The 27,085-nt window shown below is 46.8% G+C and overlaps 3 protein-coding genes across 8 annotated transcripts in view; 2 read left to right on the forward strand and 1 right to left on the reverse strand.

The window, feature by feature from the left end:
- On the forward strand, positions 1 to 6,318 carry COMTD1 (catechol-O-methyltransferase domain containing 1). 2 transcript variants are annotated; one of them, NM_001261688.1, is given in 7 exon segments: positions 1 to 168; positions 284 to 411; positions 653 to 758; positions 847 to 965; positions 1,033 to 1,087; positions 1,273 to 1,406; positions 1,730 to 1,976. In NM_001261688.1, coding segments are annotated over 7 exon segments (789 nt in total). In that variant the 5' UTR covers positions 1 to 74; the 3' UTR covers positions 1,883 to 1,976.
- On the reverse strand, positions 4,479 to 26,604 carry VDAC2 (voltage dependent anion channel 2). 3 transcript variants are annotated; one of them, XM_028853378.2, is made up of 10 exons: positions 26,464 to 26,604; positions 25,991 to 26,046; positions 24,894 to 24,962; positions 22,853 to 22,902; positions 16,817 to 16,969; positions 16,678 to 16,730; positions 15,032 to 15,259; positions 13,609 to 13,759; positions 6,123 to 6,180; positions 4,479 to 5,035 (listed from the first exon to the last, which is right to left on the reverse strand). In XM_028853378.2, the coding sequence occupies exons 2-10, from the start codon at positions 26,019 to 26,021 to the stop codon at positions 4,944 to 4,946; spliced, it is 885 nt and encodes a 294-aa protein (XP_028709211.1). In that variant the 5' UTR covers positions 26,022 to 26,046; positions 26,464 to 26,604; the 3' UTR covers positions 4,479 to 4,943.
- The window catches only part of LOC144331131 (uncharacterized), a 53,186-nt gene continuing 51,811 nt past the window's right edge, over positions 25,711 to 27,085 (forward strand). For 2 of the 3 annotated variants that reach the window (XR_013398068.1, XM_077946535.1), the window contains exons 1-2: positions 25,711 to 25,859; positions 26,390 to 26,509. Coding sequence is in view for 2 of the 3 variants with exons in the window: in XM_077946535.1 (XP_077802661.1) it covers positions 25,774 to 25,859; positions 26,390 to 26,509 (206 nt within the window). In the remaining variant the exon portion in view is untranslated. Of the gene's footprint in view, positions 25,860 to 26,389; positions 26,992 to 27,085 lie in introns of those variants that run through there. The other variant, XM_077946534.1, reaches the window with a different exon arrangement.

Consider the following 27,085-nt stretch of genomic DNA (forward strand, 5'->3'; position numbering starts at 1 on the left):
CGAATCCGAGACGTGTCCCAGGAGCTCCAGCGCACGTGACCTGCCATTGCCTCCCGCCGCCTCCTGCCCGCGCCATGACCCAGCCGGTGCCCCGGCTCTCCGTGCCCGCCGCGCTGGCCCTGGGCTCAGCCGCGCTGGGCGCGGCCTTCGCCACTGGCCTCTTCCTGGGTGAGCAGGACCCTGTCCCGGAGGGCGGGCGCAAAGGAGGGCGCGGCGTGGCTCAGGTTAACTACCCTGTGGCCGCAGAGCCCTGTACCCTGATCCAATATCTTCTCCCTGGCAGGAAGGCGGTGCCCCCCATGGCGAGGCCGGCGAGAGCAGTGCCTGCTTCCCCCCGAGGACAGCCCGCTGTGGCAGTATCTTCTGAGCCGCTCCATGCGGGAGCACCCGGCGCTGCGAAGCCTGAGGCTGGTCAGCAGGGCGCGGGACGGGAACGGGCGTCCCTCTCGGGCCCTGCGGGTCCCACGTGGCTGTGTGACCTTGGGCTGGGCCGTGGCCCTCTCTGGGCTTCCGGCTTCCCCGGGCCGGGTGCGGTGGGCGTTCCCGGAGGGTCTGTCCCCCAGGCCACGCCCAGAACCGCGCTCCTGGGAGTTTGGGACCCCAGGGCGAAGGTGGGTAACCGGCATGGCTGGTGACACCTTCTTTCACGCAGCTGACCCTGGAGCAGCCGCAGGGGGATTCCATGATGACCTGCGAGCAGGCCCAGCTCTTGGCCAACCTGGCGCGGCTCATCCAGGCCAAGAAGGCGCTGGATCTGGGTAGGGGCACGCAGCCGGGATCCCGGAGGGCCGAGGTTTCTGGGCCAACCCCCACTCTGCTCTGAGCCCGTCTGTGTTCTGGTCCCAGGCACCTTCACGGGCTACTCTGCCCTGGCCCTGGCCCTGGCGCTGCCCGCAGACGGGCGCGTGGTGACCTGCGAGGTGGAAGCGCAGCCCCCGGAGCTGGGACGGCCCCTGTGGAGGCAGGTGAGCGCCCGCGCGTAGCCCCGCAGCCCCAGGCGAGGGCGCAACGGCTGACCCGCTTCCTCCGTAGGCCGAGGCGGAGCACAAGATCGACCTCCGGCTGAAGCCCGCCCTGCAGACCCTGGGTGAGCACCGAAGCGGGAAGGGTTTTGTGGCCATTGCAAACGAGGTCGCTGTGTGGCCGAGCTGTGACTAGGCCTGCGGGTTAAGGGCACGGCCGGCTATCACAGCGCCCGGGCCGGCCTGGGAGGGGCCTTAGGGACGCCGGGGCCGCGGACTCAGCCGCACCTGCCCTCCCTCCCGCTGCAAGACGAACTGCTGGCGGCGGGCGAGGCCGGCACCTTCGACGTGGCCGTGGTGGATGCGGACAAGGAGAACTGCGCTGCCTACTACGAGCGCTGCCTGCAGCTGCTGCGACCCGGAGGCATCCTCGCCGTCCTCAGAGTAAGGGATCCACTGCGGGGGAGGAGAAAGCACCCTCTCGGGGCGGGTCCCCATCTTTTTCCTTGACTCCTCTTATACCCCAAAGCCCCACCCAGTCCAGTCACATAGGCTCCACCCCCTGCGGGGCTCCGGCCCCAGTAGGTACCCAGGCTTTCCTCCGCTTTGGTTCTCTGTCTCCGGCTCTGGTCACCTCCCGCCCGGGGACCTCCCTCCGAGGCCCCGCCTCCTGCCTGGGCACCTCCCTCCGAGGCCCCGCCTTCCGCCCGAGCACCTCCCTCCGAAGCCCCGCCTCCCACGGCCCGGTTGGCCCCGCCCTCCCGCAGGTCCTGTGGCGCGGGAAGGTGCTGCAACCTCCGAAAGGGGACGTGGCGGCCGAGTGTGTGCGAAACCTAAACGAACGCATCCGGCGGGACGTCAGGGTCTACATCAGCCTCCTGCCCCTGGGCGATGGCCTCACCTTGGCCTTCAAGATCTAGGGCTGGCCCCTAGTGAGCGAGGGAGGGTTGCCTGGGAACCCCAGGAATTGACCCTGAGTTTTAAATTCGAAAATAAAGTGGGGCTGGGACACACGACCTCCTGAGCCTCCGTGTGTGGCGCTGGATGGGGAAGGGAGGGAAGGCCCAGCACAGATAGCTCCTTCAGTGAAAGGGGCCTTGAGGTTTGTCCCCTCCCTGGCGCCAGGTCTGTGGCCCTACTGCAGGAACCTCCAGCTGGCAGGAGACAGGTTATGAAGTTTTAATTGGCCTGGCCACATGTAATGGCCAGAGACCCCAGCTCCTCAGGCTTGTCTCCCTCCTACATCTCTCCCTCAGGGCAGGCGAAGCTCTGGTTCCGTGAAGCTGGGGACTGGTGGAGGGCCACTATGGTGTCTGACAACAGGAAAGAGGATTGCAGGTGTCCACGGGTGTCACTTGTGTGCTTTTGTAGGTGATGCCAGTTCTGCTGGCGGCTTGCTCATATCTTCACAGCACAGTCAGCTCCCCAGCCTCACCTCTCCAGTGGAGGCCCTGGTAGGGGAACATCACCTCTGAGAGCCAGGTCAGTTGGCCTGGACCTGAGGCCCTCGGGGTTGACTTGAGTATCCCGCCGTCTCCTTGAAATTCTGAAGGAAAGTGAGGGGGATCATTGGCCAGGGAGGTGTGAGGCAAAGAAGCCTATAGGTACAGCAGTTGTTACCACACTCCCTAGAGGATGAAGAGAACTTCAGGCTTTCCTGAACCATCTGCCTATGAGGTGAGGTGGAGAAGGAACCAGGCCTTATGGAGCACTTTTGACCCAGGTGCTCTGCTCCTCATTTAAATCTCCCCAACCTCATAGATCTTATCTCCACTGACAGATGAAGGTCAAATTCTTTCCACTGACACTGCCTCAGGCATAAGTGGCATTAGCCTGGAATTCAAGCAGCCTTGTCACTACCTGGTAAGCCACGGTGATGGGAAGTGTCCCTGGAGACTGCTGGAAGCAGGGCTAAAGAGCTACATGAGGCTGGGTGCAGTGGCTCATGCCTGTAATCCTAGCACTTTGGGAGGTTGAAGCAGGTGGATCATTTGAGGTCACGAGTTCGAGACCAGCCTGGTCAACATGGTGAAACCTGGTCTCTACTAAAAATACAGAAATTAGACAGGTGTGGTAGTACACACCTGTAATCCCAGCTACTGGGGAGGCTGAGGCAGAATTGCTTGAACCCAGGAGGCGGACGTTGCAGTGAGCCCAGACTGCACCACTGCACTCCAGCCTGAGCAACAGAGCGAGACTCGTCTAAAAAGAAAAAAGAAAAAAAAAAGCCACATGACCTCACAGCTCCTGGGACACACTTTGCATTTTGGACACTACACAGGACCATGGCTGGAAACCTACACTTTTCTAACTCATGAAAGCATATTAGGATGCACATGAGTGGATAGGTTCAATTTACTCTAAGCAGATCCTTGACAGCCAGCTAACTCACTTGTGCCACACCTCAGTCTAAATTACTGTAGCCACTGCCCAATAAAGGGCCACCTGTTAGCTAAGGGGCAGCAGTCCCCATGACTAGGATTTTTCCCTTTAGAGGACCACCAGCAGTGATTAGTTACCTGTGGGTCTACTTTACACTGTAAGAGTTGCTTTCAGGCCTAGCCTGCATGGACATCTTTTCATGTTTCTCCTCTTACCTGACTCAGGCTGACTCAAATTCTAACCTTCTGTCCCTTAAGTCATGTCTGTCTGGAGAGGGCCTTTCAGAGAACCATGATTCACATGGGCCATTCAAGCCAGTCCCCTAGGACAAAGTGGGACCAGAGGGGTCTTCATGCCCCCAACCCTCCTGTGTGCACAGCTTGCTTGAGCTCTGGTTTCTCACCAGCTTCTTCTCAATCTCAAAAGTTTGTAGCATGTATCATTTCTTAGGTGATGAGTCCTTCCATTTTCTTACCCATTTCTTATCACTCAGGCTCTACCATTCTTCAGGTCTACTATTACAGATTTGTTGAACAAATCTTCTCCAGCCTATTTAATCATATCATTCCAATTATCTCCTATCAGAAAACTTGCTCTTTCCTACTTTTCCAATCAGAACCACCTATTAATGTCTCATTCGTACCCAGATGAAGGCCAATGCTACACAGCCAAAAGGGGTTGCCTCTGGTCTCCTACCTATACCCACCTTTCAATGTCTGCCTAGAAGGAAATGAGTAATGATCTCTCAGAGTCCCACAGGTTACCCTTACTGTCTACAACTTACTCTTCTGTACGCCTAACACCATCGCACCAAACCAGGGCCTACTTTATTTTCCTAGCAGTAGCTCACAGGGGTATGGTGTGTTTGTGTATCTTTTCAGCACCTTCTTTTTCCTTTCAGTTATGCAGGGCAATTCTGCACAGACTTACAAACTGAAGAGTATAAAAGCATGTATCCTCTTACTGTAGTCTTAAAAAGCTCGTGGAATTATTCTAGGGACACAGAAGATTCTGTGGCACAGATTTAAGTAAAGAGCAAAATACTCACTGGAAAAATTAAATACTGGCTAGCTACCACGGAGATTTGACCCTAGCTGGCAAACATGGAACTCTGCAAATACTTGGAGCCATTAATTATGTATACTTGTTTTATTCATAATTTGTCATGTTCTGGGATACCAAAAGTAATAATGGCTGAACTTAACAAAATTTTTAACCTCATCTCAATATCCACTGATCCATCTCATTCAATGGTAATAGTCAATGTTTTCTAAAGGAACATAAAAACAAACATGCACACAATTGCACAGTTTTCATAAAGGTCTATTTCATTATTGGTGGGTAGCGCATTTAACAGTTAAATACATTTAAATAATGTATAGGTGACTGCAGGACTGCAGCATTGGTAACTAGATAACCAATTCAACTAGAAACCAGCTAACAAGGAACTGTCTAAATACTTAAAATACAGCTCTTGTTGAGATCATTCTTTGTTTTGATCATCTTCTTGGGGGAAAAAAAGCCTGCTGCTGGTCACAATGGAAATATATTAAGGCCAAATCTTCTGATATCCATTCCCAAAGGTATCTTTCAGCTGGATTAAGCCTCCAACTCCAGGGCGAGCCCAAGCTTGTGACCTCCAGCATTAATGCTCTTTCCGTCTACCAGAGCAGAGAGTGTAAGCTTCACACCTATTAAGACAAACACAAAAACAAAACACTGTGATGTACCTGGCACTTCACTCAGTCTGAGCCTTCTTTCACAGTCATCCCCAGAAGCCTGCCTGTCACTTCCTCAGCCTGTCAGCTGACCTACTAGTGCTGGCCACCAGAGGGCGCTTGGAAGTATCTGAGACACCAGAAGGACTGGGTTACCATTCTAGGTAAGGCACCAAGTCACAGAGAAATGTTTTAATAACAAGTTCAAAGTGCTCTAGAATATACAATAATGTTGAGTATACTATCCAGATGAAGAGAGACTAGAGACATAATCATAATTAGATCCTAGAAAGGGAAACCTACAATAAAGACACATTTGGGGACGGGGTAAATCTGAATATATATTTGGTATTACATTAATGTTAGTTTTCTTAGATGCGATAATGGTATTGTGCTTATAAAGAAAAATGTCTTACTCTTAGGATACACATGCTAGGAGCTGCCGTGTCTGTATGTCTGCAAAACATACAGTTTTTTAAAAAAAGTATGTGAAGTTTCAGAGACATAAATGCTGTAAATTTTAATAACTGGTCAACATAGGGTAAGGGTATATGATGTTCACTGTACCATTCTTCCAACTTTTCTTTAGGTTTCAAAATCGCCAAAATAAACTTTGGGAAGGAAAATCCCTATTTGGAGGGGGGAAAGTCCCCAGTACTTTAACCAGACTCCAAGATGAGTCATGTGCATTGTGAAGTTGGAGAAATGCTGCTCTAGACACAGCATGCTTCAAAATATTATATAAAGTCAACAAGACTATAGACAGAACCAAAGCAATGAGTGAACTTTTATCAACAAAATAAAAATTACTTTTATTTTAGAGAGAGAGAGAGAGAAAGAAAGAGAAAGGAAGGAAGGAACGGAGGGAGGGAAAGAAAGAAAGGAAAAGAAACAAAAAGAAAGGAAGGAAAGAAAGAGAGTTGTGGCAAAAGGTAAACATGTATTTATTGTACTCTTCTTTCAACTCTTCTGTGTGCTTGAAAGGTCTGAAAAATAAGCTGAAGAATGAAAACTAATTTTTTTAATATCAAAACAATCCTACTTTATCAAGAATACTTACCAGGCCTCAGAGTCTGAGTGTAGCCTACTCCAATTAAGCTAGAGTTGTTGACTTTTGCCTAAAATAAAATTCAAAAACAACTGTAAGAAAAATATTTCAGTAGGGACAAAGCCCCCTACATGTTTCCCCATCATGTAGTCGTGAAGTGTTCAGTTTTATTCACGAGACAATAAAATTCATTATGTATTAAGCCAAACAGAAATCAGGTACTACTTAATTCATATCCATTCAACTCAAAAATCAAATTGTCAGTAGGACACGATACTCCTGATAGCCACTGGAATGTATCCAAAGACCCCAAACTGTCCGTACAGCACAAGAGCCTAAGCACTCTCATAAAAATCATCTTTGTCGATTCTAGTCTAGCACAACAAAACCAGACCAAATGTGGTACAAATCAGGCTCACTAGAGGTGACACACAGCAGCCTTAAAGTGCAGGGTATCAAGTTTAAATTCATGACTTAGTTACACACATGTAAACTTTCCTACTTTCAGGACTCTTCCTAAAGAACCAAAACCATCAATGTTAAAAAAAAAAAAAAAATCTCCAAACAAGTAATTCCTCTGAAGAATCAGATCAAACAATCCTTTATCCTCACATTCTCACACCTCTCATGAATGCCAGTGCTGCTGAGTTCTGGCTGTATGTAACCACTGTGCTTGGGAGGAGGTCCCAGTGAGGTATCATGTACCAATCCAGGCCCCTGCCTTCCTTGCACAATCCTAACATTTCAGGACTTACAGACTTCAAGGGCTGGAAGGAACCCTGAAGAGTATGACATAGTAAGGAGTAGATTCCTTCTAGTTCCATTCTCTACCACCCCTAACACTATGAAGCCACACCAGAGGCCAGGAACACCTCCCTTCATTTCCAGGGCATAGGTTGCCTAGATACGCAACTTTGCTTTGCTTTCAGCATTATGAGGGCTACTGTATAAAGGTAACAAACAGCCTATGTGACCAAAACAGATCTCCAAATGATTTGATGTCTATAGTCTTATAATGTGTAACATCCAAAGAGCCCAATCCAGAGAAAGAAATGATGTAACTATACAGATACAAACCACATCCACAACACCTGTATTCACTTGGCACTACAGCCAAATATTCATGAGCTACCAATGACCATCTAAAAAAACAGGCCTGGTGCAGTGACTGACACCAGTAATCCCAGCACTTTGGGGGCCAAGGCGGGAGGATCACTTGAGCCCAGGAATTCAACAACAGTCTGAGCAACACAGTGAGACCCCTGTCTGTCTGTACAAAATTTTTCTAGCTTGGCATGATGGTGCACACCTACCCAACTATCGGGGAAGCGGGAGTGAGATGGAAGGATCTCTTAAGCCCGGGTGGCTGAGGGTACAGTGAGCTGTGGTTGCACTAGTGAACTCCAGCCTAGGCAACACAAAGCAAAAAAAAAGAAAAAAAAAAAGAAAAAGAAAAGAAAAAAAAAATACCTCATTAATGACCATCCTGTGCCCTACAAATAAGAGCCTCAGACAGCTGAACAGACATTCCTATTATTGGCCGGGCGCAATGGTTCACACCTGTAATCCCAGCACTTTGGGAGGCCAAGGCGGGCAGATCACAAGGTCAGGAGATCGAGACCATCCTCGCTAACACGGTGAAACCCTGTCTCTACTAAAAATAGAAAAAATTAGCCGGGGCGTGTACCCGGAAGGCAGAGGTTGCAGTGAGCTGAGATTGCGCCACTGCACTCTAGCCTCGGCGACAGAGTGGGACTCCCGTCTCAAAAAAAAAAAAAGAAGAAATTCCTACTATTGGCCAGACTCAGTGGCTCACGCCTGTAATCCCAGCACTTTGGGAGGATCACGAGGTCAGGAGTTCAAGACTAGCCTGGCCAAGATGGTGAAACCCCATCTCTACTAAAACTATAAAAATTAGCCAGGCACAGTGGCAGGTGCCTGTAATCCCAGCTACTCGGGGAGCTGAAGCAGGAGAATCGCTTGAATCCGGGTGGCAGAGGTTGCAGTGAGCAGAGATCGCACCACTGCACTCCAGCCAGGGCGACAAAGTGAGACTCTGTCTCAAAAAAAAAAAAAAAAAAGAAAAGAAAAAAAAAAAGAAATTCCTATTATTTAACAGTAGGAGTTAAACCATGAAACTGTGATAAGGAGTAGAAAAAATAAACTCAGTTTCTCCCTCTATACTCTCACAAGGCCTAGGGAGAATTTCCCACACATCAAGCAAACAATTCTGCAGCAGATTCCAGCTAGATGTTCTCTAATTCGATTCTGATACTATCTACCTGGAGAGAGAGCATTGGATCACACACAGGTTCAGCGCTCAGTTTCATAAAACTGCCCCGCCCTCATTTTCAATGCCAATTGAAAGTTCCAGGTTGTTTTGCCTGTTTCTTACAGACTGGTTATAAATCGGGGTTCCCACAAGTCCCTGGGGTTCAATTTCCCAGAGTGGCACAGAGAACTCAGGGAAACATTTACCAGTTATATAGGATATTTTAAAGGATGTAAATGAACAGCCAGATGAAGATATTTATGTATCTTTTCCTTTATAGGTGAGGTCTGGAAGGGTCCCAAGCACAGGAGCTTCCATCCCTGTGAAGCTGGGGTGCCCCATCCTCCCATAACATGAATGTATTATTGTTTACCTTCCTGAAGGCCCCCTGAACTCAGTCCTTTGGGTTTTTATGGAGACTTCATTACAAAGGCACGATTAATTAACTCACTGGTCACTGGCTCAACCTTTAGCTACTATGCCCTCCCCAAGGAAGGTTTGTTCCCTAGCAACCAGCACCCCCTACCATGTGGTCATCTAGGGACTATCCAAAAATCACCTCATAAACATAAGTTCAGATGTGGTTGAAAAGGACCCGTTAAAAATAACAAAATAGCCCAGGGCACAGTGGCTCGTGCCTGTTACCCCAGCACTTTGGGAGCCAAGGCAGGGGAATCACCTGAGGTCAGGGGTTAGAGACCCACGTGGCCAACATGGTGAAACCTCATTTGTACTGAAAATATAAAAATTAGCTGGGCGTGGTGGCAGGCACCTGTCATCCCAGCTACTAGGTAGGCTGAGGCATGAGAACTACTTGAGCCTGGGAGGTGGACATTGCAGTGAGCAGAGATGGTGCCACTGCACTCCATCCAGCCTGGGTTGACAGCGAGATTTCATCTAAAAAAAAAAAAACCGGCCGGGCGCGGTGGCTCAAGCCTGTAATCCCAGCACTTTGGGAGGCCGAGAGGGGCGGATCACGAGGTCACAAGATCGAGACCATCCTGGCGAACACGGTGAAACCCCGTCTCTACTAAAAAATACAAAAAACTAGCCGGGCGAGGTGGCGGGCGCCTGTAGTCCCAGCTACTCAGGAGGCTGAGGCAGGAGAATGGCGTAAACCCGGGAGGCGGAGCTTGCAGTGAGCCGAGATCGCGCCACTGCACTCCAGCCTGAGCGACAGAGCGAGACTGTCTCACAAAAAAAAAAAAAAACACACAAAAGACTCTTTCACTTTTATGCTCTGGAGCTGTTTCAGGAACCAAGAACAAATGGCCAAATATCTCAACAAAAGATACTCCTACTGCTCTAGTCACTTGGGAAATTGCAAGGGTTACAGAAGCTGTGAGCCAGGAACTGGACAAAAACCAAAATATATACACCATAGTATCATAGGCCACCCCCTGGTTTCAAACAGGGATCCCTTAGAGCAAAAAAGTCCATATATCTGTCAAGGATGTTCACACTTGTTACATTTATATAACACACGTATCTGCAAGAGTACAAACACAAATATGCTTATCATCTGGAGAAGCTACTGTGGGATAGGGATAGGTTTAAAGAAACAACTAGGCCAGGCGCGGGGGCTCACGTCTGTAATCTCAGCACTTTGGGAGGCTGAGGCGGGCGGATCACCAGAGGTCAGGAGTTTGAGAACAGCCTGGCCAACATGGCGAAACCTCATCTCTACTAAAAATACAAAAATTAGCCAGGCATGATAGCGGGCACCTATAATCCCAGCTACTCGGGAGGCTGAGGCACCAGAATGGCTTGAACCCAGGAGGTGGAGGTTGCAGTGAGCCAGGATCACACCACTGCACTCCAGCCTAGATGACAAGAGACTCCGTCTCAAAAAAAAAAAAAAAAAAAACAAAACAAAAAAACACCTAATTTGTCCTATGAAGAGAAAAAAAAAATAGCTCAGCAGTATGAGGAATGTGAGGTATGCAAAATTTATCAGGCCCAGAGAGACGTGAGAATGAGACTTTACTCACAGGACACACCCCCATGCCCAGGGGAAATTGTTTAAAAACATTTTTTCTTTTTTTTCTTCCTTGTAGTTTCCAGGCTAGCTAGTAAATATCTAAAGTGTTACTGCAAGTTGCACAATGTGACCCTCACCCATTATCTAACATTATATAACATGAGTTCCTGGAATCTGTGACACAAAGAACAATGTATAGCCAATCACTAATCAATGTTATTTCTGTAAACCAAAGAGAATTCCTGCCAAACAACTTTGTATCGGCCCACATCCTGTCCTGGATTTTTGGCCTTTAAAAACCTGTTTGTAACAAAGGCCAAATGGAGCTCAAATCCACTTGGATCTGGGTCTGCTGGGCAGCTGTCCTCATTATGGTCAAGTAAATTCTTTAAAATTGTATTTTGTGCCTTAGTTTCTTCCTTTAGGTTCACAGAAGCCATTAGAAACATCTTTATCTTCTTCTACCAGCTTTTTTCCCCTTGATCTACTGTTATTTGTACCTTGTGCAGAACTATTCAGGACAGAGATCAGCTGATAGTGAGATCCATTTCCTCCTCAGGTCAGTCACTTTCCATAGGTGTTACATCCTGAGGAGGCTTCAACTCAATTTCACAATACATATGATCATCAATCCGTATTATAAGACTTATTTACACAAGGGAGTTTAATCTTGCCAACAGTATTACCATATGGCAGTATGAGCATGGTACAAAAAAAAAATCAGTTTCGTTACAAATCAGTAAGAATTAGAGATATTTGATTTGCCTTCCCAACAGAAATCTACCCTTCCCCATTTGTCAGCTTTATACTGATTACTGCCCCAGGCAATTTCAGATCACATTTCTCAATGTAATCTCTGACTTCCGACTTTTTAAATTTCTCCAAATTGGGCAAAATACAGCAAATACAGGTCTTAGGGGTACTTTGCCCGAGGTTGGTGAGTTTGGTCTAGCATCAAGGTACAATCCAGCACTCTTTCACCTTGATTTTAGTGATTACAAATAACAATAATCAAGGACTTGTATATTTTGTTTCTTATTGTTTGCACTTCCCCTTATGCACCCAGTGAACCAACTCCCTGGCAGTTGGATCTATCTCCAAATTTCACTGGTAATTTTTAAGTACCTGAGCACAGCACAGTTGTGGCTCCATAGTAGGGGTGACCACCTGACCACCCAGGAGTCAAAAGTTCCTCATTCCCCATCCATTTATCCTTTTTCTTCCTAAACCATGCTTCGATGAGCCACTCTAGCTAGAGCCACTCTAGCAAATCCCAATCCTGACATCTGAGGATACAGAAAAAAACCAACTCAGTTTCTCCTACTATTCTCTCACAACACAGAATGTTTCTGTGATATGTGTGAGGGCTTTCCCCACACACTAAGCAAGCAATAATTTCTGCAGCAGACACTCGGCTAAATGTCCTGTAATTCAATTCAATTCTATCCTGGAGACATCAGATGCCACAGGTTAAGGGCTCAGTCCCACAAGACTGCCCTCCTCCCACTTCGGATGCCAACTGCAAGCCCTAGGTTGTTTTAACTGCTTCTGACCTGGCAGCTCTAGAGGTTCCCACAAGCCCCTCCCTTGGGTTCAATTAATTTCCTAGAGCAGGTCACAGAACTCAAGAAATATTTTATTTACATTTACCAGTTTTAATAAAGGATATTACAAAGGATACAGATGAAGAGACGTATAGTGCAAAACATAGAAAAGGACACAGCTTCAATGCCCTCTCCAGGCATGCCACCTTCCAGCAACCTCAGCTACCCAGCTCACTGACCTCTGTCCTTGTGGGTTTTCACGAGGCTTCATTATATAGGCATGACTGATTAAACCACTAGCCATTGGTGAACAACTTAACCTTCAGCCCCTCTCCCCACCACCCTCTAATCACACCTTGGTCTCTCCACTGACTAGCTCCCACCCCGAAGCTACCTAAAGGTGGCCAGCCACCAGTCAACTCATTAGCATACAAAAAGATACTTAACACTTTGGGGATTCCAAGGATTTTTTAGGAGTTCTATGCCAGGAGAGGGAAGCAAAACCAAATATACACTTCCTAATATCACAAGGAGCATTAAGCAATGCTTCTGGGTACTGCTGAATTGGAGTGGCAGCTAACATTACTGAAGTGGGAAAGGCTAGGTACGTTTCCAAACTAATTCCCAGGAGTCACTAAATGACACAGGGGTCCCAACCTGCCTTCCCATTTTAACTATGAACTCCTAGTAGGTGAGATAAGCTTCTTCCACTGACATTAAATCTGTTAAAATGTCACAGACATCAATGCAAATAACAGAATAGTGTGCTGTATGAATCCTGAGGTTTTTATTGCTGTAGTGCAATTAGAAATGGAGAAGGGGGCCAGCCGTGGTGGCTCATGCCTGTAATCCCAGCACTTTGGGAGGCTGAGGCGGGTGGATCACTTGAGGTCAGGAGTTTGAGACAAGTCTGGCCAACAAATCCCGTCTTTACTAAAAAATACAAAAAAATTAGCCAGGTGTGGTGGCGGGCACCTGTAATCTCAGCTACTGGTGAGGCTGAGGCAGAAGAATTGCTTGAACCCAGGAGGTGGAGCTTGCAGTGAGCCAAGATCGCACTACTGCACCCCAGGCTGGGCGACAGAGTGAGACTCCATCTCAAAAAAAAAAAAAAAAAAAGACAAAGTCATGATTAAAATACTAGCCAGGTGCAGTGGCTCATGCCTGTAATCCCAACAGCCTCCTTTGGGAGGCTGAGACAGGATGACAGCTTGAGCCTAGGATGGGCAACATATGGAAATCCCATCCTTACAAAAAAACATCAAAAAATTAATTGGGAATAGGAGGAGGCTGAGGTTGAACCCAGAATGTCAAGGCTGCAGGGAGTCATGATTGTGCCACTGCAGTCCAGCCTGGACAAAAGAGAGCCTTAAAAAAAAAGGATTAAAGCACTATTATTTCTGACACGGTAAGAACTACCAAAACACCAGCTATAGCTGGGTTTAGACAGGACTATGGCTCAAGGTTATTATCAACATTAACTCGGCAGTTTTTGAGATTAAACAAACTCCACCGGCCTGGCCTGGAAATAAAACATCTAACACTGTATTCATCAAAAAAGCAACATTTCAAAATCTAAAGCCAATCTATCTGTAAACTGGGGACTGTGTGAAATCAGTTCAAATTTTCAACATAATTCAGTATACCCAAAGACTCATTCCCACAACCAAAACTCCCTTCTAAGTCCACAAAAGTACTCACAGAAATGGAAGCAGTAGGATCCAACTGATATTTAGCTGCAATGCCAAAACGAGTGCAGTTGGTACCTGATGTCCAAGCAAGGTTTACTGAAGTGTCAAGATCTTCACATACTTTCTGATAAATTGACCCTCCAAATTCCGTCCCATCATTCCTATAAGATATTTTAAATTAGTAGATCTAGAACAGACAATGTAATAATGTCTAAGGCACAGGCTGATTTGTAGCATTACATTTAAATAAAAACTACAGCTCAAGTGGGTCTTTAGTGTTCCACTGAAAACTTGCAAGTTTTAACAGGTTTTTTACCCCAACCCATACCCATACAGGGACTGGTAAAATGAACCACAGAATATCCATTCAGTGGAATTATCACACTGTATTAAACATACAAGAGATTCCCATACAGCCTTTCGGTTATTTCATAAACACATATATATACACACACATATAAAAAGGTGAACCACCACAACGTTAACAAAGATTATATACCTAGCTGGCATGATTATGAGAAATGTAGGTTTTCTTCTTTGTGCTTGTTATTTACCAATGAATTTTTACAATGGAAAGAAAAACATTTTAAGTACTTTTCATGTATCTATCTAGTTTGGGCTTAGGTAAAAACACCAGGCTGGATGTAGTGGCTCACGCCTATAATCCCAACACTTTAGGTGGAGGCAGGAGGATCGCTTGAGGTCAGGAGTTTGAGACAAGCCTGGGCAACATAGCAAGACCCCATCTCTATAAAAATAATTAAAAACAAACCAAAAAAACAAAAAAACAGCAGCAGCAGCTGGGCACAGTGGCTCATGCCTGTAAACCCAGCAATTTGGGAGGTGGGCAGATCAAGAGGTCAGGAGTTCTAGACCAGCCTCACCAGCATGGTGAAACTCCGTCTCTACCAAAATACAAAAATTAGCCGGGCGTGGTGGCATGCGCCTGTAGTCCCAGCTACTTGGGAGGCTGAGGCAGGAGAACTGTTTGAACCCGGGAGGTGGATGTTGCAGTGAGCTGAGATCGCCACAGAGCAACTCTGTCTCAACAAAAAAAAAAAAAAAGAAAGAAAAAAAAAACCCCAACAACAAAACGCCATACATTTTAGGCAATCCTATCACGTCAGCATCCCACACATCTTTTAAAATGAATATACTGGTAGCAGTCTGCCAATATCTAATGCCTCGTGTAAAACTACAAAGTGCATTAAACCCCATATAAAATGAACATTTACTCTCTCAGCACCAAAGGTCAGATTGACATTCTTTTACTATAAGCTTTCAAGGGGCACCCTAGAAATGACCAAGAATGATTTTGTTTTTAAATGTTAAGAGAAATCCTTTAGGGTGCACCCAGATCAATAAGAGATGACAGACATCAAAATCATCCTCTGAGGGCCTACATCACAGTATCCTATGAAAGAAATACTTACACATTAGTGTGTAGCTGGAAGTCCCCAGTCCTGTAGCCCACTGCAAAGTTATTCCTTGTCAGCTTTGATTTGGCACTGTCGAAGGTCATCTGGTACCCAGCAAGCCAGCCCTCATAACCAAAGACAGCTGAACCATGGATTGCAGGTCCAGCAAAATCAAAGTCAACATCACAACCAAGGTTTATACACTCCCTCTTGTAAGAGGACTTGATTTTACCACTTTTCTTTCTGGAAAAAGAACAAACTGACGTCACTGGGAAAAACGTACACACACTTATGCACAAGAGAGCACAAAACAGACTTAAATTAACTGCAGTATGACCAGGGAGTAAAAACCAGCAATACAATAACTGAGTAAAAAAATCATCTCAATGAACTACAAGACAAGGACACAAGGCAACTGGACGGCCATCTACAACTGCTTTGCAGAATTAACAATCATTCACAAAAGCCTGTTAGAAACACATTAATTGCCCAAGTTAGTGCAACAACGAAGAGGCAAATATTTGAAGGCAAGCCAATGATAGCAACCATAGTATTCTAAAAGCAGATATAGGCCAGGCATGGTGGCTCCCGCCTGAAATCTCAGCACTGTGGGAGGCTGAGGCGGGTGGATCACCTAAGGTCAGGAGTTCAAGACCAGCCTGGCCAGCATGGTGAAACCCCATCTCTACTAAAAATACAAAAAAAAATTAGCCAGGCATAGTGGCACATGCCTGTAATCCCAGCTACCCGGAAGGCTGAGGCAGGAGAATCGCTTGAACCCAGCAGGCAAAGGTTGCAGTGAGCCAAGATCGCACCATTGCAGTCCAGCCTGGGTGACAGAGAATAAATAAATAGGCTGGGAGCGGTGGCTCACACCTGTAATCCCAGCACTCTGGGAGGCCACAGCAGGCAGATCACAAAGTCAGGAGTTCAAGACCAGCCTGACCAACATGGTGAAACCCTGTCTCTACTAAAAATACAAAAATTAGGCGGGCGTGGTGGCACACCGCCTGTAATCTCAGCTACTCAGGAGGCTGAGGCAGGAGAATCACTTGAACCCGGGAGGCGGAGGCTGCAGTGAGCCAAGATCATGCCACTACACTCCAGCCTGGGTGACAGAGTGAAACTCTGTCTCAAATAAAAATAAAAATAAAAATAAAAATAAATAAAACAAAACAAAACAAAACAAAATAAAATAAAATAGATGAAATAAAATATGAAAAAAAAAAAAATGGCCAGGCATGGTGACTCATGTCTGTAATCCCACCATTTTGGGAGGCCAACGCAGGCAGATCACCTGAGGTCATTAGTTCCAGAACAGCCTGGCCAACATGGCGAAACCCTACCTCTACTAAAAATACAAAAATTAGCTGGGCGTGGTGGCGTGCGCCTGTAGTCCCTGCTACTCAGGGAGGCTGAGGCAGAAGAATCGCTTGAACCTGGGAGGTGGAGGTTGCAGTGAGCCAAGATGATGCCACCACATTCCAGTCTGGGTGACACAGAGAAGACTCCATCTCAAATAAATAAATAAAAGCAGATACAGAGATTTCACCACCACAAGGTAGCTTAAGAAGCTATCAAACAGTAAAGGTACACCTTTTCTAAATACACAAAAGAGAAATGCTTTTAAATGTAATACAGATAAAAATGTCTGTGCTTACCCTGTGTTTGGTGAGAAGGTAGTATCAAATGTCAGTTTCAAACCTTGACAAATCTATTTTGAAAGAAAAGTAATTTGCTTTCTTTTTTGAAATACAAAAATAATTAATAAAATTAATACTAAAATTTTCAAAATGTTACCTGGTCTTCAATTGCGATTTCTGTTCCCAGAGTGTTATCAGTGTTCCACTTTTCTGTGAAAGTCAGACCATACTCACACCACTTGTATTTGGTCTCCAAGGTCCCAGTAACTTTACCAGTGTCTGTATTAGATGAACCAGACGTTGAAAATTCCTAACAAGACAATCAATAACTTCATGAACATTCTCATAAGCCTAGAATTCATCACTAACTTACAAACACACACACACACACACACAACCCGCTGAAACATTTGGTAAACTCATGAATCCTCCTTTTTCTAGCTTCCTGAACACTCGTATCCCTCTGCACTGTGCTACTCTCTGAAGCTTATATAAGAGTGACAAGCCTTTGAGCAACTGACTGCCACTTCACATACAGCTGACACTTCTAATCAATCACAAGTTCATCTGTAGTGAATTCTCAAGTGAACAAACTGTACACCCCTTTTTTTTTTTTTTTTTTTGAGACCGAGTCCCGCTCTGTCGCCACGCTGGAATGCAGTGGCGTGATCTCGGCTTACTGCAACCTCCGCCTTCCAGGTTCAAGTGATTCTCCTGCCTCAGCCTCCCAAGTAGCTGGGATTACAGGTGCCCGCCACCACGCCCAGCTGATTTTTGTATTTTTAGTACAGATGGGGTTTCACTATGTTGGCCAGGCTGGTCTCCCAACTCCTGACCTCAGGTGATCCACCACCTCGGCCTCCCAAAGTGCTGGGATTACAAACGTGAGCCACTGCGCCCGGCCAACTGTACATCTTTTAAGGAAGGTTTTGCTAAGGTGATTTTATTTGGGATTCAAAAGTCAGCGGGAAACTAAGAGTGGCGGCTCACGCCTATGATCCCAGCACTTAGAGACCAGCCTGGGCAACATAGCAAGACGCCATCTCTACAAAAATTAAGAAACCAGCTCAGCGTGGTGGTGTGCGCCTGTAGTCCCAGCTACTCAGGAGGCCAAGGTGGGAAGATGGCTTGAGCCTGGGAGGTCCAAGCTGCAGTGAGCCATAATCCCACCATTGCACTCAGCATGGGTGACACAGTGAGACCCTGTCTAAAAATAATAATGTGCCAATCCCTGGTTGCACACGAACTGAAAAAGAAAAAATATGGAGGGCTTATCTGAATTTTTGTTTGTTTGAGACAGCATCTTGCCTCTGTCACCCAAGCTGGAGCACAGTGGTGTGATCACAGCTCACTGCAGCCTCAACCTCCCAGGCTCAAGTGATCCACATACCTCAGCCTCCTGAGTAGCTGGGATCACAAGCATCACCACGCCATGCCTAAGGAAGACAGCTGATGTGAAAATAATAAAGAGACTACAGCCAGAAATTGTGATATCTGCAGAGTGAGAAATATCAAAAACTGTATCAACAGGAGGAAAGGGCAGTCATCCTTCTCTCAGAAAATAGAACATTTGTATAACTATTGCTCTGCTGATAGAGACAAATCCTCAGGTCTTATATATACTCTCCTAAATTAGATCCTTTCATTAACAGGAATTTCAAGTCAAAGCATAGCCCTCAATACCTACACTAAAAAGCACTGTATTGGCTGGGCACAGTGGGTCACACCTGTAATCCCAGCACTTCAGGAGGCTGAGGCGGGACGATCACTTGAGGTAGGGAGTTTGAGACCAGCCTAGCCAAAATGGTGAAACCCCATCTCTACTAAACATACAAAAATTAGCCAGGCATGGTGGTGCATCCCTGTAATCCCAGCACTCAGGAGTCTGAGGCAGGAGAATCACCTGAACTCGAGAGCCTGAGGTTGCAGTGAGCCAAGATGGTGCCACGGCACTCTAACCTGGTGATGGAGTGAGTGAGACTCCATCTCCCATTAAAAAAAAAAAAGCATTAGATTGGCCAGGCACGGTGGCTCACGCGTGTAATCCCAGCACTTTGGGAGGCCGAGGCAGGCAGATCATGAGGTCAGGAGATCAAGACCATCCTAGCTAACATGGTAAAACCCCATCTCTATTAAAATACAAAAAATTAGCTGCGTGTGGGGGTGGGCACCTGTAGGCAGAAGAATGGTATGAACCTAGGAGGCAGAGCTTGCAGTGAGCTGAGATCGCGCCACTGCACTCCAACCTGGGCGACAGAGCAAGACTCCATCTCAAAAAAAAAAAACACAACCATTGGATCCTGTTAGGAAAGAACACTGGATATAAAAATTAGGAGTTCTGATGTCCAGTTCTTCATGTCATTTACTAAACGCATCACACTGGGCAGGACACATTTTTTGGTTTTTTTTTTTTTGGAGACAGGGTCTCACTGTCGCCCAGGTTGGAGTACAGTGCCACAGGCACAGCTCACTGCAGCCTCAAACTCCTGGGCTGAAGCGAAGCGATCCTGCTATCTCAGCCTCCCAAGTAGCTGGGACTTCAGGTGCCCACCAACAAGCACAGCAAATTTTTAAATTTTTTTGTAGAGACAGGGTCTCGCTATGTTGCCCAGGTTAGTCTCAGAACTCCTGGGCTCAAGTGATCCTCCTGCCTTGGCCTCCCAAAGCGCTGGGATTACAGGAATGAGCCACTGTGACCAGCCTCACTTACCTTTTTTGGGTCTGTTTCTGCAACTATAATTACAAAGCTTACCTCCAGATGATTAAATTGAACTGACACTGTGAAAGTTTGTACATTTTCATATGCTCCACAGAAAACGAAAGCATTATTAAAACAATATATATGGAACAGGTTCTTCTAGCAGATAGTTTGAACGGGGAATGTGTGAGCAGCTATTTTTAATCCTGAATGACATTAATGACTCTTGGGGCCCCACCCACTGCCATCCATCAGCCCATAGATCAAGAGCCAGCCTATATACACATGCCAAGGAAGCCTCAAGAAACAAAGCCAATACCACCCTGTGGGACCAGAGTTGGGCCAGATTACAGCTCATGCCCTTTACCACCAGACAGTTTGGCTTCTACATTCTGGGGTGGCCTCAGTAGCTTTGCAGTTCAGGTAAGAAAACAGAGCCAGGTATTAATGGGACGTATCCGGGGCCAGAGACAACCTACAGGATCAATACCACGGCTGTTCAATTACATGTATTAAATGTGAGTAAAAACATGCTACACCTAATCCAGCTCCTATACATCCTTCATGCTCTTAAACCTACTTCCATAAAACTTTCCCTAACCCTATACACAATAATCTATTCTTTTCCAACAAAGATTTGGTTTATCAAACAATCTAGTATTTGATATTAATTATCTCAGTATTCTCAGTTTATTTTATCTCTCCAACTAGAAAGTAAGCTTTTTAAACACGAGGACTGAGTCTTTTTTAGAAGGCCCTTTGTGTTTCAACAAACACGGTAGGGGCTCAATAAACTAACAATCGGAACATTAAAAAACACACTAAATCACTGCACTGTAACCTGTTAACTTGGCCAAATAAGTCATTCAATCGTAACTAAACACCTAGGCTTCCTTTCAGACCAAAGAAAACAAGTGACAGATATGATCAATGTAAAACCCCAGAAATCCAACAGGCCGGCCGGGAGCGGTGGCTCACGCCTGTAATCCCAGCACTTTGGGAGGCCGAGGCGGACGGATCACAAGGTCAGGAGATCGAGGCCACGGTGAAACCCCATCTCTACTAAAAATACAAAAAATTAGCCGGGCGCGGTTGCGGGCGCCTGTAGTCCCAGCTACTCGGGAGGCTGAGGCAGGAGAATGGCGGGAACCCGGGAGGCGGAGCTTGCAGTGAGACGACATTGCGCCACTGCACTCCAGCCACAGGGACAGAGCGAGACTCTGTCTCAAAAAAAAAAAAAAAAAAAAAGAAATCCAACAGGCCTAGGCTTTTAAACAACTACAGGCCGAGCGCTGTGGCTCACGCCTGTAATCCCAGCACTTTGGGATCACTTGAGGTCAGGAGTTTGAGACCAGACTGGCCAACATGGCAAAACCCTGTTTCTACTAAAAATACAAGAATTAGCAGGGCATGGTAGCGAGCACCTGTAATCCCAGCTACTTGGGAGGCTCAGGTTGAGGCAGGAGAATCGCTTGAACCTGAGATCATGCCACTGCATTCCAGCCTGGGCGACAGAGCAAGACTGCGTCTCGGGGGGGAAAAAAAAAAAAGAAAGAAACCACAATACAATTAATTTAAATAAATATCAGTTGCATGCACTCCATCAAAAATGTCTACACAGGCCGGGCGTGGTGGTTCATGCCTGTAATCCCAGCACTTTGGGAGCCTGAGGAGGGCAGATCACAAGGTCAGGAGATCGAGACCATCCTGGCTAACATGGTGAAACCCCATCTCTACTAAAAACACAAAAAAATTAGACGGGTGTGGTGGTGGCCAGTGCCTGTAGTTCCAGCTACTCAGGAGGCTGAGGCAAGAGAATGGCGTGAACCTGGGAGGTGGAGCTTGCAGTGAGCCGAGATCATGCCACTGCACTCCAGCCTGGGTGACAGTGCGAGACTCGGTCTCAAAAAAAAAAAAAAAACTCTCTCTCTCTCTATATATATACACACACATACATATATCAAAATAACCTATAGTATTCTAATATGCACACACTTATACCCACCCCGAAATAATCTCAAAACAAAAATTTTTAGAGTAAAAAAAATTGCACAAAGTTAAATTTTACTAGCTGGGCATGGTGGCTCACATCTGTAATCCCAGCACTTTGGGAGGTCAATTAAAGGCAGGTGGATCACTTGAGCTCAGGAATTCAAGAGCAGCCTGGGCAACACGGCAAAACGTCATCTCTAGAAAAACTATAAAAAATACTCAGGCATGATGATAGGGCCTATACTCCCAGATGCTTGGGCGGCTGACGTGGGAAGATTGCTTGAGGCTGCAGTGAGCTGAGATTGTGCCACTGCACTCCAGTCTGGGCAACAGAGTGAGACCCTGTCTCAAAGAAAGTTAAATTTTACTTTATCCCCTTTGTAACAGTTCACTCAACTATCAAGTCACCAAAATACCAAAATATTAACCTCTTTAAAAAATATTCTTGGCCGGGCACAGTGGCTCACGCCTATAATCCCAGCACTTTGGGAGGCTGAGGCGGGCGGATCAAAAGGTTAGGAGTTCAAGACCAGCCTGACCAACATAGTGAAACCCTGTCTCTACTAAAAATACAAAAATTAGCTGGGCATGGTGGCAGGCACCTATAGTCCCAGCTACTCGGGAGGCTGAGGCAAGAGAATGGCATGAACCTGGGAGGCAGAGGTTGCAGTGAGCCAAGTCACATCACTGCACTCCACCCTGGTCAACAGAGTGAGACTCCATCTCAAAAAAAAAACAAAAAAGTCTTGGCCGGGCATGGTGACTCACACCTGTAATCCCAGCACTCTCCGGGGCCGAGGTGGGTGGATCACTTGAGGTCTAGAGTTGGAGACCAGCCTGGCCAACATGGTGAAACCCCAGCTCTACTAAAAATACGAAAATCAGTCAGGCAGGGTGGTGGGCACCTGTAATTCCAGCCACTAGAGAGGCTGAGGCAGGAGAAACACCTGAACTCAAGAGGCAGAGGTTGCAGTGAGCCACGATCACACCACTGCAATCCAGTCTAAGTGACAGAGTGAGACTCCATCCCAAAAAAAAAAAAAATTCAGATCAGGACTCCCTAAACTCACAAAATACATGTGGAAATCTTCTCCAGGGAGAATTGCTAGAAAATGGACATTATATAAATGATTAGTACACATTATATAAATGATTAAAGAGTTCCTGATAATTTTATGCCCATAACTGACGAGCATTGTTGACAAAGGGTTACAAAAAAGTCTCATGGGTTCCCTGCCTTCAAATGTGTAATCTTACTGAGTAAAGAATACCACCTGACTGGTCTTTCCTAAGTTCCTTGTGCATACATAACACGACAAAAGACCACGTGAAAATCAGAAATCACATTCAAGACCAAAATAAATCAGGTTACAAGCAAATCTCTTAAAGTTAACTTCCGCCTCTTCTTTAAGACAAAACAGGTAGACATCTTTCAGTTATGACCATTTTACGAGTTGAAAAATTATAAAGGTTCAATAGAACTTATTCAACAGTAACACTCACCACGCCGCTGCAAGACTTTGTTTTCACATCCAGTTTCACCAACCCAAAACCTTCAACAAATAGAGAGCAAAAGAAACAAAATGATTATTTTGTATGAAAGATGCATAGCAATTGTTGACTATACATAAAAAACAAAAAGATTCCACATACTCAGAGGTGGATAAAAATGTGTTAATATACAATATTTAAATGAAATTGTTACAAATTCATCTTTTGTAAACTGGCTTATAAAGGGCAGAATTATCCCTATGCTGCTTTGTCTAGTTTTTTGGTAGTTGGTACACAAAAGAACGCTTTCAAACTATTCTTTTTTTTTTTGAGACAGAGTCTCACTCTGCCGCCCAGGCTGGAGTGCAATGGCATGATCTCGGCTCACTGCAACCTCTGCCTCCCACGTTCCAGCAATTCTCCTGCCTCAGTCTCCCGAGTAGTTGGGACTACAGGTGTGTGCCACCACACCCGGCTAATTTTTTGTATTTTTAGTAGAGATGGGGTTTCACCGTGTTAGCCAGGATGGTGTCGATCTCCTGACCTCATGCTGCCCACCTCCGCCTCCGAAAGTGCTGGGATTACACGCGTGAGCAAACACGCCCAGCCCCCAAACTATTCTTAAACTTAAATATCAGATTTAAAAATCATTCAATTTAAATCTCAGAATAGCTAATAACTTATCATGATATGGCTGGGTGTGGTGGCTCATGCCTGGAATCCTAGCACTTCAGGAAGTTAAGGCGGGTGGATTACTTGAGATCAGGAGTTCAAAACCAGCCTGGCCAACATGGTGAAACCTCATCTCTACTAAAAATGAAAAAAAAGGCCGGGCGCGGTGGCTCAAGCCTGTAATCCCAGCACTTTGGGAGGCCGAGACGGGCGGATCACGAGGTCAGGAGATCGAGACCATCCTGGCTAACACAGTGAAACCCTGTCTCTACTAAAAATACAAAAACTTAGCCGGGCGAGGTGGCAGGCGCCTGTAGTCCCAGCTACTCGGGAGGCTGAGGCAGGAGAATGGCATGAACCCGGGAGGCGGAGCTTGCAGTGAGCTGAGATCCGGCCACTGCACTCCAGCCTGGGTGACAGAGCGAGACTCTGTCTCAAAAAAAAAAAAAAAAAAAAAAAAAAAAGCCAGGCATGGTGGTGCGTGCCTGTAATCCCAGTTACCAGAGAGGCTGAGGCAGGAGAATTGCTGGAACCCAGGAGGCAGAGGCTACAGTGAGCCAAGACCACGCCACTGCACTCCAGCCTGGGCAACAGAGTGAGACTCTGTCTCAAAAAAACACAAAAACAAAAACAAAACCAATTTATCATAATACAGCAATGGGGTATTTCCAACAATCTAAATAAAGGGGGGGATGGTATGGAACAGAATCTTTAAGAAAACCCAAATTTACCTGAAAAAGCTCGTAACTCTGGAAAGTACTAGGAGTCACCACAAAAGCAAAACAGTAATATATCATAACTCTAGTCAACCAAGACCTAAGCTATAACTGAAAAAAATTAAAGCACAAGTCGCTTTTTCTTAAAGGCTCAAATCCTCTTAACTACAGTTTTAAAAAATTTTGGGAAATTGGGGGAGGGGGATGTAGACTGTAAAAGAACTATTTTCACAGAAGTTTAATGTAAGCATCTTAAGTTTCTAACAGAAGAATTAAAACAAGGCTGGGCACAGTGGCTCATGCCTATAATGTAATCCAACCAGGCTTTGAGAGGCCACTGTGTTTACTGGGTAACACAGTGAGACACCACCTCTACGAAAAATAAAAAAATTAGCCAAGTGTGGCAGAGTGTGCCTGTAGTCCCAGCTACTTGGGACTTGGGAGGCTGAGGAAAGATGATCGCTTGAGTCCAGGAGGTCCAGGCTGCAGTGAGGTATGATCGTGCCACTGCATCCAGCCTGGGCAACAGGCTCAAAAAAATAAATAAGTCTAAATTTAAAGCAGCAAGATATTTACAATTTGCAATGATTAATCTGATTTCACTAAGCAACCCAAACATACATTTTCACTCTTTATCTAACACGTTTTAAAAATAAGGTTCTTACCAAATCCTTTGTTGAAAATATCTCTGGCAGCTTTGCCAAGGTCAGCATATGATGGAGGAATACACATTGCTGGTAGAAAAAAAATTCCAGTATTAATGTCTCTATTCTCCCATCTTCTATCCAAGAACTAGAGTACGACCCACTGCTGATATTAAAATTCAAGCAATCCTATGTGTTGGAATTATGTTTTTTATCTGGTCAGGAGCTACACTAAAACTATAACGACCTATAAAGGAGATACCACCAACGAATTATTTCTAAAATAGATAACCATGGTTATACGAACTTGGGAAATTCGTTCCAAAATAGAAAAACAGTCTATTACCTACAGCCTCACTTCCTAGGACTGGACAGGTACAAAGAAACAAGTATTTGTGTGCATGGATATGTATCTGCTAAAATTCACTGAGATGAGCTGACTTAACTAAATTAGATAAAATCAAAACCTAAGACTAGGCCCTGTCCCTGATATGTCGTTTAATATCTTCGCTGAGGTGAAAACCAACATCCTGGAGTGGGAAGAGAACTTAATACTCTGGGAATTTAAATATTGAAACTTTGAAAAAATACTGCCATCTGTGTTTCATTCAAATGTCTGTATCAACTAAATATCAAATGGCGCTTCAAACTTACTAATATGACTCTCAAGTCCTTAGCCAATGCTGTGCTGCTTAAGGGCAGGCAATCTGAGCTCATTACACCAGCTCATTCATTCCACAAAGCACGTCCACGCCCTTAAGAGCACATGTAATGACCTTGTGCTCTCACAAGGACTGCTACTTCCTCTAGAAGAGTGACTGATCCCATCCTCCAAAGCGGAATCCCCGATTAATAACTTTTACTTCTGTACGTCAAAGACACGTACAAAAGCTGAAAGTCCATGCGGCCACAAACCAACTCCCCGGGCGTTGTTCCCCTATTTGAAATCCAGCAGCCCAGCCCCTCCTCGGCAGAGGTGGTCAGACGGTAAGGCGACCACCAAAAGCGGCCGAATTTCCAAGTCCTCGGAAAGACAGAGGGAAACAAACTGCGGGTTTCTGGTCGACAGGCTTCGACTCCCCGCCGCCCCATCCGGCAGAGATCCCTGCTCTACTTACGCCGCGCGCAAGTCTGTCCGTAGGTCGCCATGGCGAGGCCGTGGGAAGAGGGGAATCTGCGGGAGGGACAAGAAGTGCGGTCAGCTAGGGTCAAAGGGCCAAAGGGAGGTCCCGGGCAGAGAGGGGCGAGGGGCCGCGGGGCAGCGCGGCCATCTTAGGAAGCCAGGGCCGACCCCAAGTCCGGCGCAGGCCTCCCGCTTGGCCGAAGCGGCCTAGGCCCCTGGGTCGGCGTGAGGCGGGCGCGGCGGTACCTGGTGGTCTCCTGAGGGGGGCCGCAGCCACCGCTCCGCTAGCTGCTGAAGCCGCTCGTCACGCTCACTGTCCGGCTGCAGCTGCAGCGGCTGGAGGGCGAAGTGAAGGAGACACCGTTCCGCCCGCCGCAACCCTGTCCTCTCCCAGCCAGGACCCCGCCGCTGCCCCCGGGGCTGTCCGCCGCGCCTGTGCCCGCAGCGCAGCCCGCTGCCAACTCCAACCTGCTCCGGAGCGGCCACGTGGACCGACAGCGCCACGGTCCTGCAGGTGGGCTGCCTCGGTCCGTCGATGGGGATCAGGAAGGCAGAAGCTGCTGGGCCTTGAATCAGGCAGCTATCCGGGCAGCCTCAGAGGCGAGGGGGCGGGGAACGGCGAAGGCAGCTCGCTGCCGCCCGCCCGGGAGGGGGATGGGGCGGAGGCCCCGCGCGAACGCGTCACGGACGGGGCGGGGCGTCGGCGCGTGGCCGGGGCGATAGGGCGCGGCTGCGCACCACCGGGGTCACGTACATCTCTCCTACTCCCTTTACACGCTGGTGCGGGTCCGCCCCAGAAACAAACTCCTGCACAGGGCGCCTGCGGGGAGTCAGCTGAGCGTTACCCACGTCCACCCTACTAGCGCAGCCTGCGCTTCTGAGGGACAGCTTCTCTTTCCCAACCCAGTGAGAACGAGTGGGACACAGGGGCGCCACCTCCAGCACCTCGCGCTGTTCTGCCCTCTTTTCCCACCTTGGTGTGACTGCCTTGCTGTGCCGGGCTGTGTGCCTGAGAGGTTTTTCGGGACTGCCTCTCCCTGAACAAATGTGAGCAGGTCGCAGCGTGCCCCACCCATTTCCACTCCGCCTT

Source organism: Macaca mulatta, chromosome 9 (genome assembly GCF_049350105.2).
Source record: "Macaca mulatta isolate MMU2019108-1 chromosome 9, T2T-MMU8v2.0, whole genome shotgun sequence".
Taxonomy (NCBI): Eukaryota; Metazoa; Chordata; class Mammalia; order Primates; family Cercopithecidae; genus Macaca; species Macaca mulatta.

What these genes read in the sequence shown, in the direction of transcription:
- COMTD1 (XM_077945174.1), top strand. Translation starts at nt 75, where the DNA reads ATGACCCAGCCGGTGCCCCGGCTCTCCGTGCCCGCCGCGCTGGCCCTG. An exon ending in CGCCACTGGCCTCTTCCTGG is followed by an intron (nt 169 to 283) that starts GTGAGCAGGACC and finishes TCTCCCTGGCAG; the next exon opens with GAAGGCGGTGCCCCCCATGG. An exon ending in GCCCGCCCTGCAGACCCTGG is followed by an intron (nt 1,088 to 1,272) that starts GTGAGCACCGAA and finishes TCCCGCTGCAAG; the next exon opens with ACGAACTGCTGGCGGCGGGC.
- VDAC2 (XM_028853378.2), bottom strand. Translation starts at nt 26,021, where the DNA reads ATGGCGACCTACGGACAGACTTGCGCGCGGC. An exon ending in AAATCGCAATTGAAGACCAG is followed by an intron (nt 16,731 to 16,816) that starts GTAACATTTTGA and finishes CTTTCAAAATAG; the next exon opens with ATTTGTCAAGGTTTGAAACT. An exon ending in CACTCAGACTCTGAGGCCTG is followed by an intron (nt 5,036 to 6,122) that starts GTAAGTATTCTT and finishes TTGTCTTAATAG; the next exon opens with GTGTGAAGCTTACACTCTCT.